General features: G+C 46.4%; 1 protein-coding gene across 2 annotated transcripts in view; it reads right to left on the bottom strand.

The window, feature by feature from the left end:
• RFX2 (regulatory factor X2) overlaps nt 1-10,729 on the bottom strand; it is a gene marked incomplete at its 5' end in the record, with an annotated part of 28,123 nt that extends 17,394 nt beyond the window's left edge. Inside the window, 5 exons of one of the 2 annotated variants that reach the window (XM_082010988.1) lie at nt 1,450-1,524; nt 5,770-6,034; nt 6,718-6,797; nt 7,800-7,889; nt 10,625-10,729. In XM_082010988.1, the coding sequence (XP_081867114.1) occupies nt 1,450-1,524; nt 5,770-6,034; nt 6,718-6,797; nt 7,800-7,889; nt 10,625-10,729 (615 nt within the window). The remainder of the gene's footprint in view (nt 1-1,449; nt 1,525-5,769; nt 6,035-6,717; nt 6,798-7,799; nt 7,890-10,624) is intronic. The other variant, XM_082010989.1, reaches the window with a different exon arrangement.
• Nucleotides 10,730-13,997: the final 3,268 nt, after the last annotated feature.

The raw sequence follows: 13,997 nt of genomic DNA, 5'->3' as shown, positions 1-13,997 counted from the left end.
CACGTGCTCAGGAAGGAGTTTATTTGCTTTAGAATTTGTAACAGAACTTAAGCCTTAAGCCAAACTATGAACTGTGACCTGAGAAGACAGACATTAAGTTCTTTACTTCTACTCTGCAAGACAAGGGTGGGGAGGATCTGATCAGAGGCCGGATCGGGCCCCAACTCCATCCTGCGCAGCCTGCGGTCAGATGAAATCTCTCTTCTATCTTCGGTTCCTTTCCTCCGCCCTTTTCCTGCTTTTTTTCAAACCTCCTTCATTAGCACACCATGACCCATCCCGTCCTGCTCCGCTCTGTCCCCTTCTGCACTGGGACGAACAAGAAAAATTCTGCAGAGCGACATTACCCTTAGACAAACCTGCGCGGCGCTCGGGGCACAGCGCAGGCGTGTGAGCACGGCCACAGCCTGGGACAGGAAGGATGCACAGAGATGCTCAGAACAGGAACTAGTAGCCAGATTCTGCAGGTTTGTGTTTCCCCAACTACAACAAAGAATGTTCAGAAGCTGAAGTAAGGATTTTGCTCATCAAGAAACCCTGTCTTGGAGTTCAACATCAGCTTAAGAGAATCAAGACTGTTGGGTTTAACGTTCCTTTCATTTTCTCAGGTTATTTCTCTAGAGTGGAGAGGCAAAGATTTTTTTGCAGGACCTAAGAATGACAACAGATCTACGGCCAACTACAAAGCAAAAGGAAATCTGTTAGAATAAAGAAGTACCATTTTGTGCACTGTGATTTATCAGTGCAGAACATGCTTCAGTCTAATCCAAAACACAATGAAGTCAAGGCAAGTCCAATGACTTCAACAGGACTTGAATTAGACCCTTCAAATCTCACACAAGCATGTGCTCACCGTTAAGCATTACTGCATGGGAGCCATAAACTGTGATGCAGTAGGCCCAGTAGAACAGTTGGGAACTTCACACAAAGCAGGGAAATTGTTGGCATAGTGAGAAGAGAGAGGTCTAGCAAATGGATTTAGCGTAGCATTGTAACAGTAATGGTCTTTCTGAGGCATAGAAAGAGGCAGTAAAGGCATTTACAGGAGTAGGCTTTTGGTACGTGCTATCTAAGGGATATCTGTCATGATTCACGCCAAGTTATTGCTGTAGAATTGCAAGTTATCTTCCAGCCATCTTTCAATTCCAGTGAAAGGAAAGAACTTCCTCAAATGTGTTTATCTAATTGCCAGCAATTTCCATTGCAAGGCAGATGAACTAAATAAACACAGGGTAGAGGCAGTTAACAGAACGCAGAGCATCTCATAAACAAACATTAACATCATGGCACTTTTTGCAGATTCTTGTTTCTTGGGAATGGGCTGCTTTGGGCAGCACAGCTGAATCACAGGCTGCTTTGAGTGGCTCATGCTGTTGAATACACCAAAGGGCTACAAATAATGCTCCTACCAAAGCAGGAAAAAGGTTGTAAATTCCGATTGCAACTTACATGGCTGTTGAGCAAACTGCTTTTGTGTGATGTAATCCCTTCATTTTTTTGTAGGTTTTCAATCGCCATTTCAAGCTAAAGAAAATGTGCACAGGGAAAAAAAAAAAAAGGAGAAAAGAAAAAGAAAGGAAATCAGATAGTTAGCAACAGCCAGGATTATTATTTCTTTATTAATATTTGAATGATTAATGCTTTATATCCATAGGCTTGTGAAAAAGAGGCAAACAGATGAGGCACAGTCCTTATGGGATGAAGCTGCAGAGACGTTATTGTATGGCATGCAAACTAACAACGCAGCAAGAGTCCCTGGTAGGGTGAAAGAGCGAGACCAGGGGGCTTTTGGTCTTCCGCTATATGCACTGCCCATTTATAAAAGAGAAGCAGCCTTCCTTCTCCTTTCGCCTTCATGCCTAGACCAAAACACCACCAGGCAGATTCACTGCAGCAGGTCAAAGGAGATTTGCTACAAGGAAGGTGCATTTTACCCAGATCTTTCAAGGAAAACGGGAAATAATGACTTCGGTGGTTATTACTTCTTAACATTTTGACAAAAAACTAACGGCAACAAAATAAAACGGGCACAATGAGGGTTGGCACACAGAATGCCTAAGCTGTAATGGATAAGAGCTCTTTGCTACTGAAGGGAACTGCAAAGGGACTGAAGGAAGAAGACAGGTTTCAATTAAGTGAGCTTCTTCCCACGAAGACAAGGCTGGCACATCTTGGTGCTACTTGTGCTCATTACCGTTGACCTCAGAGCTTCTGCAAGGTGGTCCCGGTGAGGCACTGCGGCCCCTGAAGAGCCCCCTCCCTTCCCTCTCTCTATAGCCCAGTTACGGCTGCTGCCTTGTGCCTGGACCCACTCTTGTCTCCTCCTTTCTGCTACTGGGGCTCGCTTGGCAATATTACTTAGCAGATGGCTGCTGGTCCCAGAACTCTTGTGCTCCTGAGCACAAGCTTTTTGCAGCTGAGAAAGGGAAAAAAAAAACAACCCAAACCAAAAAAAACCACCAAACCCACATTAAGGGACTGGCAGGAGCAGAACCTGCTGTTTCTCTCCAGTAGATGTTCTCAAAACCCTGTTACCTGTGACCTGTTAGTGCAGGCAGGACAAGGCAGCACACATCAGCCAGTAAAACTTGCAGTCAGCAGCTATCTCTAGCATCTGTCCTCATTTAACATGCATGGTCGTGCACTCATCCGTAGGCACATGCACAATGATCTGCCCATGGCCTCCTTCAGATACTAGTTAGCTCCCTGTACTCCAGTTTGCACTGACTCATAGCATGGTGAAGATAAAAGTAGAGATAAAACCAGCCATTTACAAAGCCAAGCTCTGTCGGAAAGGTGAGAGAACAGAATAAATCATATCTAACTTCTGAAGTAACATTCAACAACCAAAGACACAGTCTGTGCCATATCCATCTCTGAATGTGATACTCTGGTCCAAGCACCTCCAGACACGTCCCTTGGTTTCCATCCAAAAGTGCTACCGCTGAATTCCAAAACGGGTCAGTCTAAGACTATGTGTCCGTGGGGTTTTTTTTGAGAAAACAGTCTAGCACACCGTGATGTACCATGAGGAACCAAAGACTGACTGCTGATGCAGCCTTCAGGAAATGAGTCAGTGTTAGAGGGAGACACCATTTCCTTCCTCTGCTCAAGGAGCAGCGCTGTGCCAGTTGAGCAACACCTCTTACGCAAGCACGAAAACACAAGCTTGTCCTTTTGGCATTTTGGTAAGCGTCCCATACAAATGGACACCTGACATCTGCAGAAAAAAATATTACAGGGGAAAGACTAAAATAAAAGCTCTTAAAGAGCCCTGTATGAAGGTGAGGAGCTCTGAGGACCCACTTATGGGAGGTCTCAAGGATTTCCTCTCTTGGTATAGCCTAGTTTAAATGAAGATTACTAGTGCTCTAGGGGCACAGACATTGAATGGGACTTCTTCATGTGCTCTTTCAGCCCATTCGATGAAGCAGAACATGATTATTCCAGCAGATATGGAGGATGAGTTCCTGTAAATATTTGAAGACTTTAGTGTACGTACAGTCTTTACCAAATATCCCTCAACCTCCTGAGGCAGCTCTTGCACGACTGCTAATTCTGAAGCGCTACCTTGTTCCCAGTCTCCTCTGAAGACACCCTCCTTGCTTTCCCCTCCAAGGTCTCGGTGTCGGCTCTGCCTCAGGCATTCAACACCCTCCAAGCCCTCTGGCTTCCCCATTCCCTGCAGCTGCATCTCAGTTGCCAAGCCCCCACATTGCTGGCCACTTTGACATCCATCCCCTTTGCACTACAGCCCCAAGGCCACATGCAAACACTATGGCTTCCTTATCTGTATCTGCATGAGCTGTACTTTTCTTTCTCTCCACAACACTCTTAATCCTGCCCCAAATACATTTTGCCAGGACTACAGCCTCTCTTTAACACCAGCCTTTCCTAGTCTCTATTTAAACAAGACATTGCAACAAAAAATAATGTTCCTACTCATTGATTTGACTTAGTCATTGCTCTCCTTAAGCCTTCAACTATCTGTCCACCCGTTATTATGCAAAATTCAAAGTTATCATGGCTCTGCCCTATCCCCATCCGACTCTGGTCTGTGCTGAAAGAACTGAAAGTCACACATAGACACATCCCTATACCGTCTTCCATGCACTATCTCACCCTCTTGAGCCCCTCCACAAAAGCCACAGACATTTTGTGTTAAAATCCCTTCAGAAAGTTCATTCCTACATGCAACAGAGTGAATTTATTTCAGATGCATTTTCATAAAGGTCACTTCCTAAATCTTTTTTTTCCTGAACAGCTTTATCTCATGTGACAGACAGCTACGAACTAAATCTGTTCATGGGACAATTCTATTGACAAATATTCTACTTGGGCTTTTTACATTGTCCCCATCATGATGAAAATTGAAAAAAAAAAAAAAAACCAAACAAAAAACCCAACCAAGAGTAACGTCGTGCAGCTTTGCAAGATGCAGTCCCAAACAGGTGACAAGATCAGCAGCTATTCCTTCAAAATAACACACTTGAGCAAAAATCAGAAGATGGTCCAGCACTAGTTTTTAACTATGAACAGTTAAAATACACACACACACTTCTCACACAAGAAATGAACCCCAGCTAATCCAGATGCATCTGTTATTTTCTCTTCCAACCAAAGCAAAAGGTTTTCCCCTACTTCTACCTAAGGCAGAGCGCATTTACTCCAGGATCAAAGGCAACCTTTCAAGGCACAAAGATTCAAAACCCACGAAATCTATACTCTAAAACTCAGTGGGAAAAGAAAGTACAAGCCAACCGGCCCGATCTTCAAGAGTAGTCAGTAGCAAATGGCTCCTGTTTTTCTCCCTGGGTGGTGCTGTTCACACTTTCAAATCTGTCCACAGACACTGAATTACACCTACATTTGTAATTAGGCTTACATACAAACGTATAAACACACGTAAGTCAGTCTGGAAAGGAAGGTGAGCAGTGTCCCAGAAAATGAGCTCCAACGCACTCCTGGCAGCAGCTGCCACTAAGGGCTGGCAGATTCTCAGATACAAGCCCTGGTGGCTTCTAGCTGCGGAAAAAGGCTGGTTTGGGTTAATAGCTGTATCCCCCTGAGCCCCACACAGCTGTACAGCTGTGCTTCTAGCAACCTGGCACCTCGATTGACAGTTGGAGGGACATGATTAAAAAAATTAGAGCTTTAAAACATTTCTGTTTGATCAGTATTATCCCTAAAATACATTTCCTGTAACATATGGCATGGATAGAATACACAATGGTGCAGGAGAGACATACAAAGACTTTTTGATCACTGTGCATATGGCATGATCAGCTTGACATACCTTATGTGCTAATTATCCACTGTGTTAATAATGGATTTTTCAGGTCTCTTCCTAATTAAAAGTGTATTTATAGATTTCTTTATTTTGGGTAAGCCAAGTCCCGTGTTCAGATGTTATACTTATTAGAAAATGTAAATATAAACAATTCTTCCGATTTAGAAAGCCAAAACAATTTGCTGGGGGGAAAAAACCAAAACCCCCAAGAATTTTCTCTTATCTCAATGCTGCATAATTTCAGTGATCCACTCAGAAAGCTTGACAAGCCTCTGCCCACCAGCAAGAGAGACATTCCAAACTCCCGTTGAAAAATCTCTGCAGTACACCAGTGTCTATTCTCTCCCTTGCATTTGCATGGCACGTTATACAGACATATACACAGCGATAACGATAGGAAGTTTTATTTTCTGAAGGCTTTTCAGTTCCCTTGGAATAATTCCTGGCCCCCGAGCTGCAACATCTGCAGGGCTACATACCGTTGCTGGAGAGGAGCGTGAAGTATGTGACAGAGAATGTCTAGTGTTTTCCATCCCCCCATGAATGAGATAGGCTCCCGAGCCGGAGAGGATCGGACTTCCCCCAATGTCCATGGTGATGCCCACCATGTTGTGAGAGGGAATGGCTGTAGGAGAGGATGCCGCTGTAGTCACCTGAGCTCCACCTCCCTGCGGTTCGAAATAGGATGCTGCGCTGCTGGGGGCGTAAATCTGAGCTTCGGTGTTGTAGGAGTAGGCAGCTCGTCTGTCAAAGGAACAACAGGGTCAGGACGGGGAGAGCAGCTTGCGGATCTAATCTCATGGACAAGAGTTTCCGAAATCTGGACCACCTTTCAAAAAAAACTCAACTCCATTGCTGGTGGGATTTACCTTGCAGAAATTGAACCCTGTGCTGTAGGAGTCAGTCCCGACAACGTTAATCAGTCCCACAACAGCCCTGGAGCAAGGGCCCACAGCCACAGCGAGAGCACAGAGCCCCGGGGTCGCTCTGCAGCCGCTGTAGGCAACCTCGGCGCAGAGGGCTGGGAGCATCCCGGAGGGCAGCAGCGGCACCAGGCAGGAGGAAGAGGAAACCTTACAAACACCCTTTCTTCCTCTAGCAGTTATGCTCCGGTTCCTAAGGCCACCCCACCTCACTACACAGTGGGCTGGGCAGAGGAAAATACCAGACCCTTTTATGCAGTGGGGAGCCAGATTCCCTGGAGAGCAGCCCCTCCATGAGGTCAATGCCGTCTCCAAGGCCAGACTCTGGCTAAAACTACCCCTGCGCACACAACGCCGCACGCGAAATGGTTCCTCCCCGTCCTCCTTTCAACGGCGGGCAGCGGCGGCAGCAGCGCCGGGGTGGAAGGAGCCTGGGAGGACCGAAGGGCTCAACTGAGCTGGGAGGGGAACAGGGCTCTGCTGCAGCCCACAAGAGAGTCTTACATGGTTCCATTGGTATAAACAGCTTCTCCTCCTTCCACATACTGGACCTGGGATGGATATACATGCTGCACGGACTGCACCTGAAACAAGCATCATAAACGCGAATTACGGAGATGTTATTGCCTAGGAACAATGGGAGAAATTGCGTATTACATCCTTAAACAACTTTCAACCTTACCTTGACATTTAGGCTTTCTTTTTAAAATAAAATGAAAACCAAAACAAACAAAAAGCCCACATGCTTAGGAATCCCAAAGGACGTATTTATTTTAAAAGGTCAAATTTAAATAAATAAATAAGTAGTTGCTCCATGAGCAGTGGAAACAATGGAGCTGGGTTTCCTCTGCACACATGTCCCAGGGCTGGCTCTCCGCTGACTAATAAGGGTGAGATCATGCTGCAGCCTTTCCTTCGGAGAGGAGGTCGGCAGTATCCATCTGCACCCCAGCCCCCTTTGTCATTGGTCTGAGAGGGACGTAGTTGCTCTCTGTCAAGTTTTTTTTTTTGTGAAACTGTGCAACCAAATAAAAAATTGCTAGAGGAAAAAGTCAAGAGAATCAGACTCACTGTCCACATGAAGCAGCACCACATATGCCTGGTTTCTTAGGAAACAAGGACTGCAAAAGGCAAAGTTCAGATAAATAAAAATACTTGCATGGTTCTCTGTCACCTTAGCTTTCTATGAAGCCACATGCGGTCAGTACATTTATTTGTGTAATTAAAAAAATATCCCAAACACTTTGCCTCTAAAAAAATCAGAGGAGGACCGCTTTTAAATGGCAATTAAAAAATTAAAAGCATCCATCAAATCTTCAAATGCATGAAAGACAACTGCTACAGTAAAGGTTCTTTCTAAAATTTAAATACCTTGAGAGTTTCTTTCGCCATCAGTCTAAGAAAGGAAGAGAGAGATGGAGAAAGCTGCTCTCACAGTGATCTCCAGTTCTCTAATTGCACACAACTCTAATTAAGACCATGGATTTTTCTAAGCAGCTCTCTGGCACAGTTTCAAATGTCATGTGGGACATGGGGTCCTGTTGTCACAGGGGTCCCTGCGTGATGTCTCACCCCAGAGATATTACCTGTTGTGGAACCTGCTGAGCTCTGGGAACAGAGATTTGCTGCATCTGCGCTCCTTTGGGAGCGGAGCCTGCTGCTTGGACCAAAACCCTCTGAAAGAAGAAGATATATTAACATGCACTTACTTTCAGTCTGTAACACAGGTGAGTTAACTTCCATGGAATGCTTGCCACCTGCTCCAGAGGCAGCAGTACCCCTTACTCAGCATCCCTGTGGCCCCATCCTTCCAACACAATCTGCACCGGACACCAGCCTGAACTCAGCACCCTAAACCTGTGAAAAGCCGAGACCCGAATCCACATTTTCTGACATGGACCATCTTTAAGCCCCCACACAAGGAAATAACAGCGAACAGTTGATTGATGGGAGGAGCTCAACCTGAGGTTCAGCCGCAGCTAAACAAGAACCACTGCTCACACATTCACATCTTCCTCCTATGTCTGCGAAGTTTCTGCGCTTATGGCTGCTATACCAAACCACACTCTGCCTCCTGCGGCATGAAATCATGCTCCCCAAGGCACCACAGCCCTTACGGTTTCCACCAGCACCACAGCTCAGATGGTTCTGCATCTCCCTTCAGTGCCACCAAGGGCACAGAAACGCTTTGTGGGGCCCTGCGGAGGTCACTCTGAACACTGTCCTCTACCTCTTCACTGTCATTTCTGTCATCCCCTTGCTCTTTGTGTTATGCCTGGCATTCAGCTTGAGGTTGGACGCGCGCCTCGTAGAGTGCTCAGCGCCTTGCAGATTCAGGGAAGTAAGTGTGGGGATGTGGTGGATGGAAAGAAACAATTCAGTGAGGCCCATGGGAACAGAGCCTGGGATACCTGCATGACACTAAGAAAGGAAACATTCAAGCCAAAGATCCGTATGGCCTCTTAAACTGATGAGGACTTTCTCCAAGGAGACAGTCAGCCTCTGTGGCTTGGGGCTTTAAAAATAATCAGCAGATTGGGGTAACAGAACAAAAACTGCAAAAAAATCACACAGGAATCCTAGAAGATACCTTGACAATTACTGGCTACCTTATGTTTATGATTTTTAGCCCTCTGACACCCTCCCAACACGCCCTTTCTAACCATGCAGAGATTCTATTCTAGCAGAATTATAGGAATATGACAATTGCCCAGATTTCTAGGCAGCCTCTACACCACCACTCCCTAGGCTGACCTTCAGTAAGTCTGGATGCACTGGAGATCCTGCACCTGAGCTAGCGATACGGAAACGTACACTTATGCCAGCCATCACTTTGCCCATTTTGTCTCCAAAAGAGCTTGTAACCAGTGCACGATGGGAACATTTGTCCCTTTTTCAAGTCAGGCCTTGGCAATGCCACCTACATCAAAGTCTCAGCAAGATCCATGCCTTCCTCCTTCTTTTTACCTATTCTCTCTCATTGTTTTTACCAAATGACACATCTCCGTTGGCACAGCTGCCCAGCTCAGCTACTTGTGTAATTTGTCACCGCCTGTCCAGTTGCTCCTAATACCTTCCAACCAAAAAAATTAATCATCCCTGACCTGTAAGATGAGGCCATCCTGTTCATACAGCCTTTGCTCACACTGAAAGGTAGACCAGTGATCAACAACACCAAAGGCTGAAGTCTCACACCAGTCATGTTGCCAGTAGTTCATTCCTAATATTTTCTTTGTGCTGCCGGTGAGAAGGGAAGGCTCTGGATGCTCCTCCTCTTCGGCAGTCTTCCACAGTCCTCTGGGTCTTCCTTAATCCATGGAGTTCCATTCGATACTACGTGTCATGACGACAGCACCAGCAAAGGCTGGACAGGTAATTTCATAATCCAAAACCGATGGGTTTTCTAAACTTCTTTAACATGTTGTCACAGTCAAATTCACACTAATGACTGATGATGCCTGAGATACTTGACACTATTGATCAGCGGTATCCACATCATTACAATACGAACAAGAAACGTCACCCTGAGAAATCGAAGATGAGAAGGCTGAGAGATGACAGAGCGCTGGCCAAACACGCACCAAATCACACGATGTAAATGTCCAAGTCTCCTGGTGAATCGAATGCTACTACCACAATTTTTAATTGTTCCTTTTCATCAGCATCCAAAGGCAGCTACTTCTTCTTATCTGGGAGTTGGAGAAGGGTGTAGCTAAGTTACACCCACCCATCCTCTTATCCCTCCGGCTTCCTGAGACAGAAACTTCTTTTGATAGTTCCCCAAATGGCATAAAAAGGAACCAGTTGAACTTAACCCTTCCCACTTCGTGTCAGGCAGTTTTCATTCATCAGCTGAAGCTGTCATTTCTCTCGTACAGGAGACCTCCCAAGTGCATCACACTAACCTGTATGAATCATTAATCCCACCCCCCCCAATTTCAAATGTCAGGATCCACCTACCAAAGGAAGAGAGCAGCATGTGGCTCCTTCACCCGCTCCCCACACTAGCACTCTCCCCATCTCTTCTCGGTTGAGCTTGGTACCCTATTTGCAGAGATGCCTTTAAGTTTCATTTTCTCCTGCTTTTATTGACACGCTAAAAAATGACAACAGGATATTATACTGAAGCAAACACCAAACTAGCACGAAATTACTTCCTTGGGTAGCTAAGTTAAAATATAAATCTTAAAATCTAAATCTCTTGTTTTAAAGCTTGCATATTTGTAGGACTAACATGTGAAATGTCTACGGCCTTCACCAACACAAAGTCCAGCAACAGGTTCTCCCCGCTACCTCAGCGAGCTGATTAATGATCCCCTCCCTCATATAAAACCCCTGGATTAAAATACATATGCCAGTAAAACAGGTCTCTTCTCCATGGAAACGGCATTCCCAGCTGTGCATACGTTACCTGCTGAGACGCTGGCACTGGCTGTACCACCGGAGCCTGGGCTGATGCAGAAGTGTGAAGTGCCACAGAAGCTGCTGAGTCTGATCCACCCTCTGAACTCTGCATGCTCACTGCTGGGGAGAGCAGAGGGGAGATCAGCCAGGGAAAGCACAGCTACACACCGCAGCAAACCGACAACCCCAGGAGCAAAATCCCAGTGGAAGATCCAGGGGAAGCGCTAGGAAGGAAGGTAGTTACCTTCCTACACAGAGGACTCTTTTTAGTCTTGGAGCTAATTTTAATACAGTATTATATTAAGAAAAAAAGAAAGTTGCACAATTGTTCCACAGAAAGGAGAGGGAAGGAACAGAAAATGCACTTCTAAATATAACTGAAAAGTAGCGTTGGAAAATTATTGTCATAGTGAGGATAACTGCAGATCTGGAAGAGTAAGAGCATATTTTAAAAATAATTTTTTTCCCCCCTCTGCCTTATCATGTTTAACTACTGCAAAAAAATCTTTAATCAAATCTAAGCACATGCCTGGAGCTTTAGCTAACGCTTTCGTTTGGAAAGTGGGGTGGTCAGTTCGGGTTTAGAATCACAACCGATACTCAGACATGAATAGCAGAAGAACAGTGATTCACCATCACCTTAAAACCCCCAAGCCAGCCCCACAAAGAAAGACGTCCCCCCTCAGGTCTGCGCCCTGCCCGCAGAAGCCCACCAGCCTCACCAGGGTCCCCGCACACAGGCGCGCCGTCGCCCTCCGGTCCGGCTGCCACGCTGCGACCCTGCGGGGCTGACGCTCTCGAGTCCCCCGGACCCCCCGCCAGCCCAGCACGGCTCAGCCGCCTCGGGAGCAGCCCACGGGCCCGGCGAGAGCCCGGCTCTCCTCGCCCCGCTGCGGCGCTGCCCCGGCACCCCCTCCCCGTCCCCCGTGGGGCACGGGGCACGTTACAGCCCAGCTGCCCGAGGGACATCGGGGGCTGCTGCCACGGTGCCTCGCGAGAGCAAACAATGCCATTTTGGGGTGTTCGATGTAATATGGAGGGATGGGGGAGCTTTTTTATCAGTTTCTTGTGAAAGTTCCTGTTTAAAAAACTACTTCAAGAGGGGTTCTGCTGTCACTTCAAAACCAAAAGATTCAGAAACATCCAGATTTTGAGCAGTGTCGTTTCTTCTTTCCCAGCCTCACTGCTGAGCATAGCGTAGCCTCCAACCAACGACGTAAAACCTTTTCTGCTTTATTTCCTTTCTCCATCCAATATTTAAACTTTTTCCTCAACTTTGTGCAAGTCAAGAGGCAAAAGGAAAAATGCGAAACCGAGGGACACTGGACCCTGCTCATTTGATAGCTCCCTGCAGCAAAAAGAAACAAAGGGGGAGGTGAGGTTACAAAAGTTACCTGTTTATTCTCCCTCGGATATTAGGGAAAAAAAAAAGCCAAACCGAACAAAACATTTAGATTCTTCACAAAACAGGTTTTTAAGATTTTTTTCCGGTCGGTGCTGACCCCCTATCCCCATGCTGCCCATTAGCAAATTACAACAATTACTGTCACGACTTCCCCGAAACCCCACGGCTTGCAAGTAACTTTCTCTTTCACATCCTCTTTCTTGCGTCCAGGAGAAAGAGTAGATACAGAACCCACACAGCCACTGCTCCAAATACCACCACCAGATTAAGTTCACAAACCTGAAACAAGGTAAAGAAATATAGTCACTATTCATCACCATTCGTGTCCCTTCGTAGCCCTCAAGTCTGCCCGTAGCAGACGTGCCCAAGCCCATTCCCTGCAGCTCCACTATATATGGGCAGCCCCTCCTTCTCCCCATCGCTGCCTCCACATGGGTTTTAGCCAAAAACCTCTTTGTCAGAAGATACCAGTTGCAACAGCACCGTGGGATCACGAAAATAATAATTCTTGCAGTCAATTAACGAAATAGCCTCCCACCTGTTCCAGCTCAAAATTATTTGCAACTGAACATTCGGCAGCGCTGCTGGCCAAGGAGGCAGGTTTCTAAAGCTCATGTGAAGATGTTCAGGCAGAAGAGAGGGGTTACTTTCAGCATCTATATTCTCCTAACTTTTGCAAGGGTGTTTTATCACCTATCGCTTGTGCCCCGGGCCCCGGTTCACAGCTTTCTAGGGTTTTGCAAGTGGAAAAATGGTGAGGTTACAGAAGAAAGTTGGGTAAGTTGCCAAGTATATTTTAATGATCTATTTGAGAATGGTTCTGGCAGAGTCAGATCTCAGCACTTCGAGTCTACAGAAAGGTCTCTTTTCAAGTGTAGTTATAATCAGAAAAGGACACTCAGAAGCGATGCTATCTCAAAATTACCACCTACTCATCTCTGCTGATAAATTTTGTCTTCTGGTTTCCTGGTTTTCCTCAGTGACCAAAAGAGACCAGAGAGAGGCAGGCAGGGTGGGAGATGAATTGTCTGCTGCCAAAATAAATCATCAACATTATTTTCAGATTTGTTACAAAACGCAGGCTCTGCTAATGATGACAACCAAGCCAGACACAAAGACCTCGATGAAATCTGCAGCTGGTACTTCCAGACAAGGTAGACGGACACAGAAGTACTGGACCACCAAGGCACACATACAAAACTTCTTATTATTTTATCAGTGAAACATCCTGGACAAAGAATAATTCATTTCCCATTAAAGCCATCCCGCGCTTCCTGAGAATTGGAGAGGCAGATACGTGTGTGCCATCTGCTAACGTTAATTTGCGCTGATGAGAAGCTGACAACATAAACAGCATTCCTACGCTCTGAGAAACCATGGGAAGGTGCTGCAAAGCTTTGCCGACATCCTGGAGGGATAGCTACCAAGGGAGCCGGCCCCTGAGCCAAGGCTCCAGAGGATGAATAAAGCATCAGCTTTCAAGGAGGAGAGGGAATGTGGCATCCGAAGTCTTGCTCTTCCCTCTTGTTGGGAGTTGTGCGTGCAAAGTAAGGAACACTCCTGTAGCTCCTTAATGAACGTCGGCTGCTGGAGCTCGGCCGTCTGCTTGCGCAGCTTTTTGGCACTTCTGCTACGTCCCTAAAGCAAATGCCCATGAAAGGACTCACTGCTCTCCTTCAACCTCATTTTTCACCTCCCAGAGTGGAGGAAGTTTTACAGTGTTCTTGATCATCCTCTCCTAACAGCAACTCGGTGACTCAAAAGCGAGCCCTCCTGTTTCCCAGGGATCTAAGATTCGCTGCCTTCCTCTTCGATCCGCTCTATGGGAGAGAGGTTCAGCCCGGCCGCACTTGCTTCCCACGCCTGGCTGGGGGAGAACGCCGGGGCTCTCTCTTCGCAGAAGTGATGAAAAGGTGTCTCGTGGCTTCTGAGAGCCGGTGAAAGCCTGACAGCTCCTGGGCCTGGGGAGTTTGCA

This window comes from Phaethon aethereus, assembly GCF_964289735.1.
Source record: "Phaethon aethereus genome assembly, chromosome: 26".
NCBI lineage: Eukaryota > Metazoa > Chordata > Aves > Phaethontiformes > Phaethontidae > Phaethon > Phaethon aethereus.
The sequence above is the reverse complement of the archived record's forward strand: the minus strand, read 5'-3'. Positions and strand labels throughout refer to the sequence as shown.